At 37.0% G+C, this 20,251-nt stretch overlaps 3 protein-coding genes across 3 annotated transcripts in view; 2 read left to right on the plus strand and 1 right to left on the minus strand.

Annotated features, from left to right (window-relative positions):
• LOC112043072 (uncharacterized) overlaps positions 1-6,134 on the minus strand; it is a 110,078-nt gene extending 103,944 nt beyond the window's left edge. Inside the window, exon 1 of the mRNA XM_024078336.2 lies at positions 5,913-6,134. The gene's annotated coding sequence lies outside the window, so the exon portion shown is untranslated. The remainder of the gene's footprint in view (positions 1-5,912) is intronic.
• Positions 1-20,251, plus strand: part of LOC112043087 (ATP synthase subunit O, mitochondrial) — a 385,841-nt gene that overhangs the window by 133,977 nt on the left and 231,613 nt on the right. The gene's annotated exons all lie outside the window — the stretch shown is intronic.
• Positions 12,432-13,589, plus strand: LOC112043091 (lipase member I). Its single transcript, XM_024078358.2, is given in 3 exon segments — positions 12,432-12,642; positions 12,725-13,388; positions 13,390-13,589. Coding segments are annotated over 3 exon segments (849 nt in total). The 5' UTR covers positions 12,432-12,509; the 3' UTR covers positions 13,442-13,589.

A 20,251-nucleotide genomic window follows, 5' to 3' on the forward strand; every position in this document is an offset into this window, starting at 1 on the left:
ACGCAACAATTTAACTTTTACGTTTTATTGCAGCAGTTTCTCTACCATTACCCTGCGTATACCTGATCCGTAGCAAGAATTTCCCACCATTTTATCATTTTATCGCCGGGTCGTAACATTTGTAATTCTGCAATATCCTTGCGCGATATCCATGTACACCCTTAAGACCTGTCTTTATATCATAAACCCTGTGTTGTGAGGAGAGTAAGTTGTCTATTGTCTAAATCCTCTGAATAATATAATTACGAACAACGTTGGTCGAAGTTTTCATCAAGCTTACGACTTTCGAAGACATCGAACTAGTTTGTAAGGAATAATTTGTATTAAAATTACCCGCTATACAATACAACAAAAGGTATCTATGGCTAATGATTCTGTCCGTCCGTAGCGATGTCAGCATCGCCTTTATTGAACTAATTAAGAGCGAATGAATTTTCATCCCGTCCAATCTTGTTGTTGCATGAATTTTCATGAACTCTGCCTTGTTTAATATTGTTAACACACTTGTCCAAATAATTTTCATTGGTTTTAATTAAAGGAGAAAGTTGATTGAGCACAAAGACACATTTTATTAAGTTATAAGTTGTTCCAGTCTTGTGGCGAATAACTCAACTGACCTGGGATTGACCCGACTATAGTACTTTCGTATTTGCAAAGAAACTGCTGGCCTTCAATTGCTATGCGCGCGTCGGCTCTGAAGAGACTTTTTTGTCACGAGGCTGTTAAATCAACTACTCGCCAACTACACCAATTGTTCATTTTTTAATCTGCAAATTTTTGTAAGCTATTGTTATTATTTTCTTGTGTGACTTCGTCGGCATGAAATTTCATTGAACTGCCCCCTAAATTAATATTGAAGGCCCTAAATTAATATTGAAGGCCACGAAGTTGAAGCAAGGGGCAGGGCATATATCTCGGTGAGCCGATGAATAGTAAGGTCCCAAGGTGCTGAAATGGCGACCCCGCACTGAGAAATGTACTCCCCACTTGATTGACCGAAGACATCAAGAGGGTTGCAGGGAACAGCTAGATGCTGGCGGCTCGAGACGGCTGGTAATAATGATGTTGATGAATACTTTAAACCTGATAAATCAAAAGTTAAAATACTACTTTAATTTGATCGTTATCTCTTTTCCGTGGTACACGAAATATCTAATTATTATTTATGGTCGAGTTGTTTATGAGTATATTTACTATAATAGCTCCTTTATTAAATTAGATAGATTGATAAAGTTTCGTTAAATAATATGGAGTTAGTAATTATACCTAGTGTTGTGCAGATATCATAGTTAAAGTTCCGTTAGTTAAGAATTATCTCAGGTAGTTAGTTGGCGTCAAGGTTATACACATACCAAGTCACAAATCTCACCCTAGAGACATTCAACCTCTATTTCAGGCGAGGTGGCTCTGTTGTAATTCCAGCTTAATTTTTTCTTAAAGCAGTTAACCCACTTCCTTTAGATTTTTTATTGCACAAGGCATTTTCGATGGATAACATTTGATTACTTTAGAAATTAATATACTTTCCAAATCCTCGTAAAAGGAATTTTAAAGATATTTTAACTTTATTTTTGCACTAATATGATATAATAAAATAAAACAATATTATGCGTAATAATCATGTTTCATTCAACTATTATTATATAAACTTGAGATATATATTTTGTGTTATGTCGATTAAATTATACATTTTCAATTGGAATATGCACTTGTCGGCGAGTGAGTTATTTGATAGGTTAGCAAAATCTATGTTAATTATTGCGATAATATTAGAATCAGGTTTTCATGTAATTGGGATTTTTTATTTACTGTTATTTATAATAAGACTGTCCAAAATGGCGCGTAGCCGGTATTGAGGTTGACAGGTACACGGGTACCCTGCCCCCACTGTAGTGTGCTAGTTGAGCAGTTAAGTTGCATTCGCGTCTTTGAAATGAATAGTTCTCGTCGTCTTCCATTTGTTAAGCATAGTGAAATAGTGATAGAGATGTAGAAGTTAAGTCGTGAGTCAGTGAATATAGTGAGTGAGTGTGTTATCATCCGGTCCGGTTAGTAATGCATTGTTAGTTACTTAGCTGGGAGCCAACGCGAGCGCAGATGGGTAGCATTGACTAGTCGTAAAGGGGCCCCTCAACCCAACTGCTATCAGTTTCAAGTCTGAGATCCGCTCGTGCTTGACTACCTGCCCTATGATAGTTAATCCTGGTTTACATTGATAGTATCAGCGCTGTAATTGATCAATATTGTAGTTAGAGGGTAGAGATGTATTAGTAAGTTAAGAGGTCGTTTCGGTAATGATCGACAGTGTTACTTTGTGTATCTGCCATCCTTGACACGTAAAGCTTAGAACCTGCTCTGAGGCTACGGCTTCTCCGTTATCAGAAGTAAGATTTAGTCTGCTCCGCCGACACACTCATTTTTACATTTCTCAATTCTTATAAACCCGGACATCTTTATATAAAGTTTCATTATGACGTGACATGCATTCCAAGACTAACACTTACCATCAAGTGAGAGCATGACCAAGCGCGCAAAGTATTAATCCTTCACATTTTTACGTAAAGAGCCGAAAAAGAAATACAAAATAAGGCACTGAAAATTTACATTTACATGCATACTTTTAAAAAACCCTTTTACGCATCCATATTCATAAGTAGGTGCATGTTAAATGTTAAACTTGATTTATTTTTTTGTTAAAAGTGAAAACTCTTGTTAAGGTTTGAAATATTCCTCTTATGTCATGTTCAAGATACAACATTTTCATGTGTTATTTCGGTCGCTTGCCAACAATTTGTTGCCAACGATCAACTTTCCCGTTCGTTCTAAAATATTTTTACGGACCATCCAATTTGGAAGAGCTTCTTATATTTGTAAGTAATAAGAACCAATACTGGTGTGATATTGTAGTATATTACAACTACTAGTGCGTAGTCAATTTTATTTGACATTAAATCACGTGTCTGATTTAAGTTAATGTTACGAGCATTTGTTGTTTAATATTAGAGCCTTGATAGCTTCTAGTAGTTCTGATCTGTGCCTTCGATTCGGAGGGCATAGGTTTGAATCCAGCCCGGGGCATGCACCTCCAACTTTTCAGTTATGTGCATTTTAAGAAATTAAAAAATATCACGTGTCTCAAAAGGTGATGGAAAATCATCGTGAGGAAAACTGCATAACTATTTTTTTTTAATTATCTACGTGTGTGAAGTCTGCTAATCCGCATTGGGCCAGCGTGGTGGACAATTGGCCCAAATCCTCTTAGAAATGAGAGGAGACTCGTGCTCAACAGTGAGCCGAACATGGGTTGCTAATGATAATGAATATAAATATTAACCCCTAACTTAACTGTCTCGTTAGTCTAGTGGTTAGCATATATGTGACTTTCGATTATGAAGGCTTGAGTCCGAGATTTGGCTATATTATTTTAAGCTTTTCTTCCTATAAATTCTTAGTAGCAGCTTGGAGTTGTCAAGCTGGTAATGTTTCGGACAGAACGTTAACATCTGATAATAGCCGTTAAGTAATTTAACTCTAGACCCGTCAACCCGCATTAGAGTAGCGTAATGGGTTTAAGATCCATTTTCCTTCTCCTATAAGGTGGCCTTGTAGTGGGACCAGGCTGATAATAAAGGGTCTTACTCAGGGACATACATTCGTTTGATGTTGTCCATCTGGCGTTTACGGTAACGCCTATATCAAAGGTTACCAGGTGCAAGGCATCCTGATATCCATTCCGTCAAAGAAGACATTATTTTTATGCTTAAAAAGAATTTCGCTAAATACTCCTAACTTCTTTGATTACACGAAATATCGAAAACCAAAACAGAATAGAGGACAGATTATGTGAAAGGGCCGGATTAAGGAGGTCAAACGGCGGACGAAGTCGCAGGCGTTCGTTTACGATAACACAAATATGACGTAAGAGAAACATAAAAGTCCTGAAAGCACTATAATATAAGATATATTCCACGAGAAGTAGAAATTATTATTATTAAGCTATATTTTACGGTACGATAAAGCCTTCACCAAAATGAAGTTAATGCAAAGGATGATACTGAATTTTCTAACAAAGATAAAACCGTTCTTAATTTTCAGTCCGCTGTTAATTTGGATGCTTTCGGTGTGGGGAACAGTGTAATCAAATTTCCTAAGCTTGTAAATGGACGCTTTGAGAAAAATAAAATTAAACAGCGATGAATAGAGAGCGCGCTATATACTTGTCCCCAATATATACTTACTAGTCTACTGGTCTGATTTGAAAAATTCTTTCAGTGTTAGATAGCCCATTTATCGACGAAGGCTATAGGCTATATATTATGCCCATATTCCTCCCGTAGGAATATGGGCATAATATATAGCCTATAGCCTTCCTCGATAAATGGGCTATCTAACACTGAAAGAATTTTTCAAATCGGACCAATAGTTCCTGAGATTAGCGCGTTCAATCAAACAAACAAACAAACTCTTCAGCTTTATAATATTAGTATAGATTTTGGTTCGTTTTTCCTATTATAAGATATGGGAGTAAGCTATTTTCCATGTAGTCGTTACATTCCAGTGTAAATAATTTCATTTCAGGTTTATTTTTACCTATCAAAAAATGTCTAGGGTTAAGTCTCTGTCGTTGAATTATTATTCTCTTCAGTACTGAATTTCCTTAATGATCCCCTGGTTAGCTGGTTCGGCTCCGGAAAATAAGGCCTAGGTTTCAAATTTCTTGTCAGGCGAAAAAAAAATGCGCAATCTGGATTTTTCTTACATGAAAAATCCATTATTTTGCAATGTTGGTACACCCCGTACCTCGGAGATCACGTAAAGCCGTCGATCCTGCGGCTGATCTATCGCCAGTCCTGCTGGACTGCCATCAAATCGAACTATTTAATAGAGGGAGTGCACCTATATTTACCGCACACACTTGTGCACTGTAAATATCTTCTGTACATGACCAATCTTGGAGTGAGATTTGCCGCCGTGGCTGAAAATCCAGTTGGAAGGACGGTTCTGACAGTCCGTAATTCAAAATTGAGGATATATTTGTTTTTTCCCAAACAATGCGTTATGCTAAAGCAAAAAACTTGATTAAAACTGTATCGTCAAAATGACCAACAATGCGAGTAAGTAGGTACGTTGTTATATTTTAATGTCAGGGGAAATTCCTTGAAACATTTTTATTCTCTTTAAGAAACCTTGCAAAAGAAAATATAAGTATTTTCTTCCGGTAGGATGAGGTTTCTTTCAGATGAACTATGACTTTTCAAGCGGTGCTTGCATTTTCTTTTCCTCTATTTGAAAAGTTAAATTTTTCCATTAAGAAGTAAAAATTAATAGTATTGTATTGTTTTATAAGTATTTATTATCTTTTTAGAAGGCGGTTAGGTTTTTAAGTCATCTTATTCTGACACATGGGTCTTCCGTGGTGACGTCACGTCCTACGTCAGAAGGCTAAGGCGGTTCACAGGAATTGCGTGATGATGCCAAAATTATGCAAAAATTGTATTATCCAAATATTAATGTACTCATTTTATTAAAATTAAGTGTTTTTGAAAGTTAGGTTTACGGGTCAAATTATATTTAGAGAGTTTTGTGTGTTTTTCACATTTTACTTATTTTCATAAATAATATGTATTTACTAAATTACAGTTATAAAGGACTCAAATACAACTATATTTTATAACACATAGGTAAACAGAATTTAAAGCAAATAAAACAAAAAAAAATATATTAAAACAAATTTATTTAAATAATAATAATAATACTCAATCATTCACACCGAAATAAAACAAGAGTAAAATAATAAAGCAAAAAATTATAAGCGAGCAACGGAATAGCAAAATAAAATATAAATAAAATATATAATTAAAAAAAAAACAAAAGGGGCCACACATATATTACGAATTGTTTTAACAACTTACGTATTGTATGCGGGAACCGCGCGACAATCCCGCTCCGGTAATGAGACACTTAGGCACCGTGCGTTTGTTGTGCCGGCGGCGACGGACCGTACGACGGCGGCACTGACGGCTGAAGGCTGTGGAGGAGTCCCGGGACGTGCGACTGGCGCGGCGGCGGCTAGCTACTGGAGCGCCGCCCGCCCGAGCGACGCGCGCGGCGCCGCCCGCCCACGGCTGGCTCGCCGTCACGCTACTTACCCCACACCAAATAATATCACACCGAATAATACCGCACGCACTTAAACATAATTGCGAATAACTCGTTTGATTCGCTTCTGTACTCAATGAGCGTTTACTCTTAAGTGAAGTATGTACAGTATAATTAAGAGTAATGCAAACACTACTAGCATAATCTCGCGGTTTCACCCATGTAGTTCCATTCCCGGGGATAAGATATAGCCTGCGTTACTACCTGATAATGTAATTTTCTATTGGTGAAAAAATTTTACAAATATTTACTCGTAATTTGACGGCCTCCGTGGCGCAGTGGTATGCGCGGTGGATTTACAAAACGGAGGTCCTGGGTTCGATCCCCGGCTGGGCATATTGAGATTTTCTTAATTAGTCCAGGTCTGGCTGGTGGGAGGCTTCGGCCGTGGCTAGTTACCACCCTACCGGCAAAGTCGTACCGCCAAGCGATTTAGCGTTCCGGTACGATGCCCTGTAGAAACCGAAAGGAGTGTGGATTGTCGTCTTCCTCCTAACAAGTTAGCCCGCTTCCATCTTAGACTGCATCATCACTTACCATCAGGTGAGATTGTAGTCAAGGGCTAACTTGTAAAGAATAAAAAAAAAAAATTTAGTGTAGGTATATCATGTATAGCGTTAAAAAAACCTAGGGTTCGCTCGGATCTCTAGCAAAGGATTGCCACGAAGCTAAGGGCTGGTGGATGGAGGAATGAATCATCACGATATCCCGGAGAAAATATCAAAAAAGTACGTTTTATATTTGGACAATGTATCTGAAATCTGCTACCTTCCACCACAATCCAAACTGTCAATCATTAGCTAACTTACATACATAATATGATAGGGACATAGACTGGCAAAGTAAAAAAACAAAAGACAAATTAAATTCATCAATAGCAGGATTATTGTCGTGCCCTTTCCTAATAGTCTTTCCCGACTATTTGAAGGGGAATTGGGTATATTGGTCAGTTAAAAAAAGATATGGCAAATATTCTTTATCTAAAAAAACACTTTTAGTCTTCCTACAATAAGGTATGTCTGGCTATGACAGGCTCTCGGTCCATAAGCAAAGTTGCCAACTCGCTGGCGCTATAACACCTCTGTATGGCGAGGCTTATGGCTATCCGCTACTCCAATATTTTCCGTGTAATACAACTGTATATTTTCACGTGATTGACATACTTTCTATTTTTGTCGAAAGCTCTTGTTTACGGTCTTGGGTCTGCTTATTTATATATTCCAGTTTGCTGACAACGAACTGGTTGTTAACTGTATTTTTTATTCATATATAGGTGTGTTGGAAAGGTTATATTAGTTGAAGTTTGGCAAAGTGAGTTGAAGCCTCAATAGCTCAACGGTAAGAGTGGTCGGACTCATCACCGAAGGGTGGTGGTTCGTTCCCCGCCCCGTTGGTCTATTGTCGTACCCACTCCTATTCTTTTAACAAAAAAAAAAAAAAAAAGTATTAGAGATACTAACTATGAGTACGACTGCTACTTATAGAGAGCATGGTGCGTCATCTAGTAAAGTTGCTCAAGTGAGTCACATTTCATTCATTTATTTGCCCGAATCGATACTTTTGATTTTTGGCTGTGTGTGTAACAGAAGGTTTATGTATTTGTCTTAGGACAGACTGATAACTTATGGCTACGATATAATATGGTCTTACTTTCTTTATAACGGACTTCATAATTTTTTTTTTCTGATTGTGTAAGTGCCGTAGGCTTCTTATGGGTCCTCAGCGGCATCACTAGGGGGCTTCATAAAAAGAAAAGGTTCTCAATTCGATGCGTAAAGTTTTTTTTTAAATGTTTGTTGCCAAATAACTTTGTCATTTACTAACTTTGAAAATTCTTTTTTGTTTGAAAGAGTATACTTTCATATTGGTCCTAATTCATTTTCATGAAAATCGGTTAGTCATTTTGTGTTAAAATCAAAATGATTGAAATATGCCTTTGAAATCGGTTCCATTTTTGTGTTAAAAAGATTATTATAGTTATTAACGCACTAAGCCGGAACCTAATGGATCACGGGGCAGAGGCAGATCGCGTTATACGTGAGACGAGATAAAGAATTTACCGGCAAAAACTGGTAAATAAATAGTTAATAGAATAAAGCAGAACGTCCACCGACGGCTAAACTAAATGAAAACTAAACTCAGTGAACTAGGCTAAGCTAAATAAGCTAAAACTACGTTAGTGATGGCTAACTAGTGCTAGAACGTTGAGTTAACCGCAGTGGCGCGCACTTCATAGATGCAAAAATGCAATGCCTACCCGAAGGACAAATCTATGTTGGACCACTGAATACATAGTTAGACAAGGAATTTTTAAATTTTTACTTTTAAGTGCATATGCTAGTTGAAAACCTTATGCACGCTACTGGTTAACCGGACGTGATATGGAAGACGACACGAGCAATGACGAGACTTTAGAGGAGGACTATCGTCATAGGAGAAGAAGATTTTTTATTGCTTATTTTATGAAGAAAAAACGGAAACAGACACTGGACAAGTCAACACATTCAGTCCTGGAAAGCAAGCAGCCAATTTAACACTTTGTCTAATAAACTAGTCGACGAAAATTTTAAGATGTATTATGGTGTATTTAGACAACAGTTTGATGATTTATTTACAATGATTGCCAAAGATATTGCTTAGAACAACACTATCGAAAGGCGTCAGAGGGGTAAGACAAGGGGGTGAGAGGCGCTTAGTTTAGCTCAGTTAGTTACGGATCGGTCGCACAACTAAGTTAGTTCCACTTAGCTGGGGCATTTCACGTAGCTAAGCTGGCATAGTTTGCGGTGGACGCACATCTATAAAACTGAAAAATCGGTCCACAAATGACGGAATTATCGCTGGACATACATAAAAAAAAAAAAACATACATACAGTCGAACGTAGAACCTCCTCCTTTTTGCAAGTCGGTTAAAAAGTGGCTCAACTATGCGCGCTAAGCTAAACTAACTTAGTTTAACCGGCGGTGGACGTTCAGCTTAAGACCGACTGACAACATCTGAAGGCTTATTCACTATCTTTGACTATGCTAGTTGACATATACGAAATTGAGATTTTATGTGAAAATGTTATCCGGTTCTTACTCGCAGATATCACACAGTAACAGTTAATAATAAAGACCAAATTAGTGACTTGACCAGCAGATCGGAACCTAACAAAGCTGCTTGGCGGCAGAAATACGCGTGGTGGTAGCACTTCTCTGTACAACGAAACTCTAGTATCTACTACTAAATTCTAATAGTAAAAAAACTCTTTTTCTACTAAATTGGGTTGAGAAGAGAGTACGGAGACAATAGAGAGAGCTATGTCAGAAGTTTCTCAACATGATTAAGTTAAAGAAGCATATTTTTCTAATAAATCGAAACTACTTAAGTTTTGTCTAGACAAAAAAGATTTAAAGCAACTTTTTTGGTAGGTAGAAAATAACAAGGGATTCTGACTTTTGTCAAGCAGTCTTAATAAAGTTTAGGTTATAAATGAAGGCACTATGTATAGTGTGCAGTAGCCAGTACCATTTATAGATTCATGCAATCCCTTGAAGAATATTAAGCATTAATTTTAACTCGCACTTTAATGCAAAGATTTTATACTATAGACGTGTCACTAGCGAGTCGAAACTGAGGCGGGAAAAAGGCTAATTGCCTTAATTTCATGTAGTCGTACTGTAAACAACGAAAGCTATATAAGCAAATAATACCTAAATATTGTCTAATGTTGACTTGTGTGTTCAGGAATTAAAAAAAACGATAAACACATAAGTATATCATGTAAGTAAACACAAAATTGTACATGTGTGCGCTCAGTGGAGTAGTTAAATTCGGATCACTTTTTGCGGTGATTTTGTAGGCACGTAACATATCTCATAGTAGAAAATCTTTGGCATTTTTTTAATTTACTACTTTAGTTAGGTAGTAATTGCTGGTTGGCCAGCTCTGTGGTATATCTAAATCTCGGCGGATAGGTACCTACTTAGGATAGATAACGATCATGGTAACGAGATGTTCGGGTCGTGATAATAACCAGGATGATGTGGTTTAACGTGCTCTCTGAAGCTTGCAGGAGGCACTATTATATACATAATATAATGATGTTTGAATACTAGTATTTTTTTTAACAACTAGCGGTCGCCCGCGTGAAAATCGATGAACAATTTTTAACCTATTAGGGGTAAAATTTCGAAAAATATTAAATTACAACATTTTTAGTACTTTTAGTAGTACACATACCAATTTTTATAAATCAATTACAAACTTGAAAATGAAGGATTTCCCAAACAAACTTTCATCCCCTGTTTCACCCCCTTCTGATTAACTTTTGCGACAAAAAGTATTCTATAACCTTTTACATATTATGGTCTCAGATCGTGTCAAGTTTCATTTAAATTAATGTCTTTTGAACAGACAGACAGACAAAAAATAAATAAAGAAATATTTTTGGCTTATCTATTAAGAAATTCCTTCCAACTAAAATTTTCAAAATGTCTTCAATGTACTTAATGTTAGACCTGTTACAGTGTAGATTATAAGTACAGACTAGCAAACGCCTGCAACTTCGTCCACGTGAAATTTAGTTTTTCACAAATCCCGCGGGAACCGTGGTTTTTTCTGGGACAGAAAATACCCCATGAATTGGAAACTATCCCATGAAAATATCGTTATGTATCGATAACGCCATAAATTAAATAATGCATTTAACTTATTTCTCATAATATACTTTAGCTGTGCTAAATGCGTAGCTAAAGTATATTGTGAGAATCAAGTTAAATGTAAAAAAGTATATTGTGAAAGTTAAGTTAAGCTTAATCTTCTTGTTTAAATACAAGAGATATTTTGTAATCTAAAAATCTTTGCACTTTACTCTTTCACGAATAAAAATTACCTACACCACGAGGGCGTATGAAAGCCAGTGTATATATTGCACATTTCAAATTTGTTTGAGTTTAGTTTTACTCCATTTTGCTTTAAATCTCGGTTCGCGCTTTTCCCGCTTGTAAAAATAACTGGTACAGTTTTTTGCAACACCACACATGAGAGTTAGGAATAAAATTCACTGGCTGGCAATTTTATGTAAACATAGTCGATGCCTACGATTGTATCAAGAGGATTAACACGTCAAAATATTTTGAATTCCAGGCAAAATGGAAATAAAAAGATAGACCAATCGATTGTTTAATAAATCTTGAAAAATTGCCCGTTACCATTTTAAGGTTTTCTTTATTTAGTAATAAAATATATAATTTATGTTGGTAATTGTCTTGGTGTAACTAATTTTTTCTAATAATTACTTGGAAAGAAAATTCTAATTATCTTAAGGAAAATAAGGTAATTAAGGAAAATTTTCTCAGAGCTTACGGAGGAAGCTATACAATATCTGTCACTCAGTCAAACTTGAAATTATACATTTATATAGATAAAGGTACTTTTAGAAGTTTATAAGAGTATGTATAATGTATATTATAATTAATTGACCTACAAGATTTGCACGATCATTTAACAAATTATTATTAATTACTAGCTGACCGGGCGAACGTTTTTCTTCCATATTATTTTCTTATATTGTGGAATGACGTTAAAAACCTGGTGGAGATTTTAGGAGAAGGAGGGCGATACATATTATTACTATCTATTTTATGTCTACTTAAATATATACAAAAATCCATCGAGACGTTTTGAAGGAGTGTAACCACAAATAGCGTGACATGAAATTTATATATTTACGAGTATTAAAGTAGCGAGGGCCCGCGACTTCGTCTGCCCTTAGAACACCTTAAGGACCTGTCGCAAAATCTGTTCATAGCGGACGTCTTTTTACTATGGACGATCTCTCAGCCAAATTTCATCTAATTTAGCTGGTGGGAGGCTTCACCCGGGGCTAGTTACCACCCTACCGACAAAAGACGTTCCGCCAAGCGATTTAGCGTTCCGGTACGATGTCGTGTATATACCGAAAGGGGTGTGGATTTTTATCTTCCTCCTAACAAGTTAACCAGCTTTCATCTTAGATTGCATCATCAGGTAAGATTGTGGTCAAGAGCTAACTTGTCAACTTTACAAAAAAATCATTGTACGTCAAACTATTTTTGATATTCTGTGAAGAGTGATCTTTCGATTTTATATATTTAGTATGGAATATAGATTATTATTGTTTTACTTACGTATATAATATGTTAATGGACGTACGTTTTAAGAGCGGCCTTCGTGGAGCGAATGTGCAACGGACAATTAATCGCCAGTGTACTGAGTAATCCCCTCCCAATCTATAACCACTGTAGCGGTCGGTGCAGTATCAGCCAGACCTTTCTCTCTGTACAGACAGTGACACAGTGACCGTGTTAGTGCGGAGGGCTTGCCATGAACCTCCATACGGTTATACCGCCGATCATAATCGCGATCATCTCTACGATCGAAGTTCAAGTCGCGGCACAAAGTGATCAATCGAATTTAAGTTTTGCCGAGAATCTTTACGCGACACTGTCCGGTGCTTGTGAGTGGTTGACCTCGACCTTCACATTAACATAATTACAATCATTTATGTAAGTAATGCAAATTTCAATTTACATTCGCAGGTCGAGCTATTATGGACCTTCAGTTCAATTCGATGAACAGCCAAAATGCAATTTTAAAAACTATGAAAGTTATTTATCTGAATGACACGGGTGTAAAAACATTTTCCATCGATAAAAGCTTCCAGACGCTGACACAGCCCGGCATGTTTGACATCACAAAACAAACGAAAATTATTATTCACGGGTACAGAGATAATTCGCAATCATCCGTGTCGTTAGATTTAGCTCAAGGTTACAATGAAAAGAAAATGTTTAACGTTCTGCTAGTGGATGCTGAGGAAATGATGAATCAGCGATACATCCTGTCAGTGCACAACGCTCGCCTGGTGGGCAAGAGGCTCGCCAACTTGCTGGCTAATTTAGAAACTTTCGGGGCCAGCGCAGAAGACTTCCACCTTCTGGGGATAAGTTTAGGAGCACACATCGCTGGATGGACTGGGAAATACTTCCATAGATACAGATCCCGCACGATCGGCCGTATAACTGGCCTCGATCCAGCCGGTCCTTGTTTCTCTTTTGCGTACGCTGACCAGAGACTGGACAAAATGGACGCTCAGTATGTCGACGTTTTGCATTCGAACAGATTAGTGCAAGGTGTAATCGAGCCTTTAGGCCATTCGGATTTTTATATAAATGGCGGAGGACCTCAACAGCCCGGATGCGTAATGCCTTCCTGCAGTCATTTACGAGCTGCGCAAATATACGCAGAGAGTATAAGGATACCTAAATCGTTCGTTGCCATCCAGTGTCAAAGTTGGCAGGAATTTGAGGCGAATGCATGCAAAGGCAAAAATTATGCCGTCGTTGGATACGGTTCCTCGGCCTCGACCCGTGGTCTTTATTACTTAAGGACGAGCGCCAGTCCCCCTTTTGGCCTCGGCATGACTGGCACGAAACACGTCGGCCCAAAACAAAACAATAATGATTGGCTAATGAATTTGAGTTACACCTGAAATCATTCCACGTCAACGAGTATTTACAAATTAATAGTTGCCATAATATTCTATTATAAGGATTGTGATGCATATCTGTGGTGTTAAAATAAAAAAAATATTTTTCATGGTGGTTCCTATTGTAAAATTATGTTGTAATCTGTGTTTAATTTAATTAATTGCGTGTTTCGACTTTGTTACAATTCACGCGTATGTGAAACACTGTTACGCTAGTGACATTCAAATGGATCGTTAAAGACAATGGCCTCTCACAGAATATTTTAGTGAAATAAAACGACTCGTAAATTTTAATTTTGTAACCTTGATGAAGTTAATGCATTTATAACGTATGCACACTCTTTGAACGAGATAGTTGCATTTTATTTGCCTTTTTACATTAAAGGACTATTCCCATAATGTGTTTGTTACTTAGTTATATGTCCACGCGTGTTTTTTTATTTTTGCCAGAAAACTTAAATTAAATGATAAAACTACAGAATATGTAAATATAGTTGATCGGGGGCATTGTGCATTTCTACCTCCAAGCAATACCGCTGTCGTCCTACCTGAAGGGTGTGGTTACTGATGGAAATAGCCCTCAGGTTGAGTGGCGCATTGCACTCGGAGGTACGTAAGTAGGGCGTGTTCTATGCATATATATGCCTTGCTAAGTATTGTTCTTTTACATAAAGAAAATCTATCAAATACCATATAAATAAAGTAACTGGCATGTTTCTGTCACTGATATTTTTTACGAAAAAAAAATCCTATTGCTCCCCAGACAGTCTCTAGTTCTGTGTTGGGGTAGCAAGTGGTACTGAACAAGCTTTTAATTTCCCTTTTGCAATATTTTTAAGCTGTGTGTATGTCAACTTTGTCCACTCTTTGACATTATCTATCCACTTCCGTCGCTGTCTTCCTGGAGCACGTTTTCTGCCTCAAATACATACCAAATATAACATCCGAAATGACGTAGGCCCATTGCTGTGGAGCGATCGGCGAGATGAGCGCGAGAGTGAGGCGTTTTCGTTGCGTGTCCGAGACGTAATAATGAGTTTTGACCTTTCCAAGCCAATGTTCCGTTACACAAAATAACATAGGTTAGGCAAAACTTGGTCGAGTGTCCCCAGTTCCCATTACAGCACCTAAGTATTGTAATAAATTCACTCATACGGCACTTTCGTTATTTTGGAGCGACGAAATCGCTAAATGTAATTTATGAAAAACAATAAAAACGAATGTGTTTACCATTTCCTACAATTAGGGACATTTTGTCTGTCACGGCGCTACTGACCGCGAAAACAAACGGCTTGCTCTTATTTACGTCACACTTTCGCAACACGCCGACGCGAGCTGCTCCATTGGTATTGTTACGTCATACTACTCTACATTTTATCGTACGAACTTTTAGTGTTAATTAAAACTGTGACAATTATTTCAACTTATTAAATTATTCATGAATAGCAGTTTGTTTAGTTTAGTTTATTTGTTGTTTTAGTGGTTAGTTCGTTTAGTTTCAGATCATGACGTCCCTTAGTCAGGCTATGTTCTTCAATGAAATTTAGCCAAGTGTTGGGAAGTTGGTAGTGATGCGACACCCGCGTGTCTCGAAGAGCACGTAAAGTTGTCGATCGTTGTGATCATTACAAGGAACAAACATTAACATCACCCTAAGGACTGAGTTCACCGAATTGCAATGAATCACCGTGGCGGGTCTAAGCTTCTTATCACTTATTCTATACAATAGGCGAACAACCCCCATAGCCAGGTGGCACGTCGATTCTCTTTCTACGATCGCTAACGCTTCGAAAACTAGAAAAATGTATGGGAATGACAGATTTTGATCACGAGACCTGTCGATAGCAAATGTCATTCATGACCCTGTAGTGGGTCAATCGCTTGTTTTGTTTTATTCCAAAACTAGCGGACGCCCGCAACTTCGTTCGCGTAAAATCTGTTTTTTTCCGGGAAAAAAGTAGCCGATGTTCTGCTCCAAGGTACCTACACTTTATCTCTATTCCACATTTCGTTCAAATCGGTTCAGCGGTTAAGCCGTGAAACGGTGACAGACAGACAGACTTACTTTTGAATTTGTAATATTAGTATAAATGAATCATAATATATGCAGACTTAGTAAAAACAAGTGCCCCGACACGGTTAGCCTTAGCCTTGGCTCCTTTCAGATTGACGGAGATCACATTACACAATACAGTTACTTGATTATTAGATGTATTATTCATTTCCAAATAAATGATTACTTAAACAGTATTACAAAAAATAGAACAACTGGTACGACTGGTTGTTTACCCAAGAGCCTGTCTTATTTAGTTATCCAGTAGCCAAGTTATTTAGTTATCTAGTAGTTGACTTGTTGATATGCACTGCTATAACTAAATAGTTGGCAGTGCCAAACCGGTGATGTATTAATTCAGCCCTACCATAATAAACTGCTCTTTCCTGTCCTGTGATTTTTTTAGAAACGTCACAGAAGGTACAACCAGCATATCCGGATTTAGAATTTTCACTGCAAATTTCTTTGTAGAAAGAAAAACCCTTAAAAATTACACAATACAGTTACTTGACTATTAGATGTATTATTCATTTCCAAATGATTACTTAAACAATATTACAAAAAATAGAACAACTGGTACGACTGGTTGTTTACCCAAGAGCCTGTCTCATTTAGTTATCCAGTAGCTAAGTTATTTAGTTATCTAGTAGTTGACTTGTTGATTGGCACTGCTATAATAAATAGTTAGCAGTGCCAAACCGGTGATGTATTAATTCAAGCCCTACCATAATAAAGTGCTCTTTCCTGTCCTGGGATTTAACAACCAGCATCTCCGGATTGAGAATTTTCACTGCAAATTTCTTTGTAGAAAGAAATGCCCCGTATTTCCATATCTCGACCCAGGACTCGAATTCAAGAACTCATGAACCGAATCATAATCATCATCATCATCATCATCATCATCATCATCATCATCATCACCAACATCATCATCACCATCATCATTATCTTCATCATCATCATCATCATCATCATCATCATCATCATCATCATCATCATCATCATCATCATCATCATCATTCAACATCATCATCATCATCATCATCATCATTATCAATGCCAATGGACGTTGGCTAGACATAGGCCTATTGTAACGACTTTCAAACAACAGGGAGTCGAGTCAGAATTCAGCGTCAACACACACAACACAACAACCCGGAGATCGATTAACATTGCGCCTTCCGGTGCGAAAATGTAAATATAGTAGGAATCTGCTTAATATTTATTTAATTTTCAATTCAAAACATTTCATCCTCCAGCACGTCTATTCTCTATCGATGTTTTGTATAACTCGCAAGTGCGAGTTTCGAATTCACCGCTATCTTTCTCCTTCTATAGTATCGTGTTAAACAGAGAGAGATATAGGTGAATTTGAAACTCGTACTTGCGAGTTATAAAAATATCGTCACAGAATAGCCTAGCAGCTCAGATTTACGAGTGTAGTTGAGGAAATCTAGTTTCTAATTATGTATAATTTAACGGCCTATTTTATTTATTTACAAACCTAAAACATCTTATTACACGCCGGACAAAATAATACGGATACAATTATGATACAATTACGAAGCCGGTTTTTTATCAAACGGAAAAAAACATCTTAGTGTTTTATGAAAACACTTTGTTACTTATTAAGCAAGACGCGGGCCGTCACAGCCACGCTGAATTGGGTGTAAAATTTTGCTCAAATTAATTTGCAACCGTCTGAGAGGTAATAAGTTGTTAGTAAGACATGCCGTAGAAATATTTAATTAATATAGTGAATATAAAAAGCAGGCCAGGTGCGAGTCGGATCATGCACCCAGGGTTCCGTACAAATTTGAAAATATAAACTGGGGAAAATCACTAAAGTTTTTGTTTAAATCAGTAACCGCTACAATACTTTACTTCTTACAACCAGGCACTAGCCACCCCATGAATATTGTTATGTATTTAAATTAGATGTTAATTAATTGTTGTATACGGAATTCACATTATTTAAATATAATAAATAAAGGAGTTCTATAAAAAGCCATTGAGCGGTTTTTAGTGGAGAAGTCCCTAAATAATCTGATTTGTCCTCCTCCGGGTATGACGGCCTACGGCCTACGACGGCCGGGTATGGCGCAGTGATGTGCGCGATGGATTTACAAGACGGAGGTCCTGAGTTCGATCCCCGGTCGGGCCGATTAAGGTTTTCTTAATTGGTTCAGTTCTGGCTGGAGAGAGGCTTCGGCTGTAGCTAGTTACCAACCTACCGGCAAAAACGTACCGCCAAGCGATTTAGATAGCGTTCCGATACGATGTCGTGTAGAAATGTGTGTCGAAAATTTTCATCCTACAAGCTAGCCCGCTTCCATCTTAAATTGCATCATAACTAACATGAGGTGAGATTGTAGTCAATGGTTAACTTGTAGAGAATAAGAAAACTTGTTTTTGGGAGAGATTTGAACCTGTTAAAAGTATCTTTTTAATACATTGAACTGTTGATTATACGAAGAATGTGAGTTAAGTAGTGTTAATAGCAACTTGATATCTCCACGCGTTTGTGAGAAAAATAGTGTGAAAGACCGACAGACTGACTACAAAGTAGTTATATAGGGGTTTCTGTATTTCTTTTAAAGTGGGGAACTCTAAAAACACTTTGATAATGAGGGAAGCATTGAATATTAAGAGAGAAATTGTCTAAATCCCGGGAGAGATTTTTCTTACGCTTACGCGACTAAGATAGACCATTATTATTCAAAATTGATAGACAAATGAAATATGTATTTTTTTTATTTATTCTTTCGCCATTGATGCCATCATCATGTTTAACAATCGAATACGATTGTAATGTATATTATTTGAAAATCTTTTCCAGAGAAAAGATTTTCAAATAATCACACAGATGTGTAGATTTATAATGTAAGTAGTGAAGTCACTACATACATATTAAGTATGTAAGAATGTGAAAGTACCTACACAATATATATTACATACTAATTACGAGTAGCAGCTCAACATAAGTTGAATAATAAATGAAACACTGGTAAGTTTTATTATAAGACAATAAGGAAGTAGAATTCTTTTGTTTCAATGTATGTAATGGCTATCATTAAGTAGTCATGACAATAAAATGTACAGTTTTCTCCGTTTCGTCATGATCTATATATTTTTATGTTGCATGTTACAATTGTTTTTATAAATAGTAAAAATAGTAGAAATAAAGGTATTTGTAACTGAGCTTGTCTGATGAATACTACCGCTTTGCTTACTTTTGGGGATAGTAATATAAGGGGAAGGAAGGGCTTGGTTTGTAGTGAAATGCAGCACAACGCGAAATACTAGTACCTAGTGTTACTGCATATTACATACTAACTGACGCCTGCGTGGTTCCCGTTCCCGTAGGAATAAAGGGATAATATATATAGCCTTCCTCGAAGCTATCTAAAACAGAAAGAATTTTCAAATCGCTCCAGTACTATTTTTCCTTCACCGTTTGAGACACGTAATATTTAATTTCTTGAAATGCACATAACTGAAAAGATAAAGGTGCATGCCCCGGACCAAATTCGAAAATGCACCTTCCGGAATCGAAAGCAGAGGTCATATCCACTGGACTATCACGGCACGTATAAACTCTTCTACACCCATGGTGGATGGTAGCATCGCAAGTCAAACTTTCAGCTTTTATAAAATCGCAAAGTTCTGGTCATCAGAGGCTTTTGTCTTAGACTAAATAAGTTTACAGCTAGTTTTAAACACTGTTAGATTTCTGGGCACTAAAATTATCATAAAACAAAGGCTTTTTGCATGGATTCCCAAGCATCTCGAGCCGCCAATATCCAGTGGCTCCCTGTAACTCGCTTGATGTCCTCTGTCCATCGCTGCAGAGTCGCCTTTCCAGCACCTTGTGACCCCAACGTCCGTCGGCTCTTCGAACTATGTGGCCTGCCCATTGCAACTTCAGCAATGTACAAAGAAATGTAGTAGGTATATTAAATTCCTATCTTCCCCAGGAAGTATGGTAAATAGATAGTGTATTAATAAAACAACAAACGCATCATTAGATAGTTATAGATAGTAAGTTCTATTACTTCGGTTTGTTGACCGTTAGCTTTAGTTTCTATTGCGAGCGTTTCAAAAATAGACAAGGTTTATGTGTTTATTTGCTCAAAGAACTTACGGTCCCGCTGTAAAAGTTTTATATCAGCGGTTACAATGAAATATATAAAAGGGAAGCATCATTTTTCATTACATTTCTAATGGGGTTGTTCTTTAGTATTATTCCAGAGTACCTACCTACATAAATATCATTATAAAAATTATACAGACGAAGTTTACAGTGTCATATACTTTTAGCCACGACAGAGAAAATGGCTCAAAGTAATGAAAATTATTCCAAAACTAGGAGTCTAACACAAATAATTTTGGAGTAATTTCCATTAATGTAGAACCTTATTTTAAAAAATATTTTATTTGCTTATAACTTTTGCAATTGTTTATGTGAACATTTTGCACATTTTTCTAGACGTCATGACGAGTCAAATAAGCCACCACACGTAT

The sequence above is a fragment of the Bicyclus anynana genome, chromosome 13 (genome assembly GCF_947172395.1).
Source record: "Bicyclus anynana chromosome 13, ilBicAnyn1.1, whole genome shotgun sequence".
Classification (NCBI taxonomy): Eukaryota; Metazoa; Arthropoda; class Insecta; order Lepidoptera; family Nymphalidae; genus Bicyclus; species Bicyclus anynana.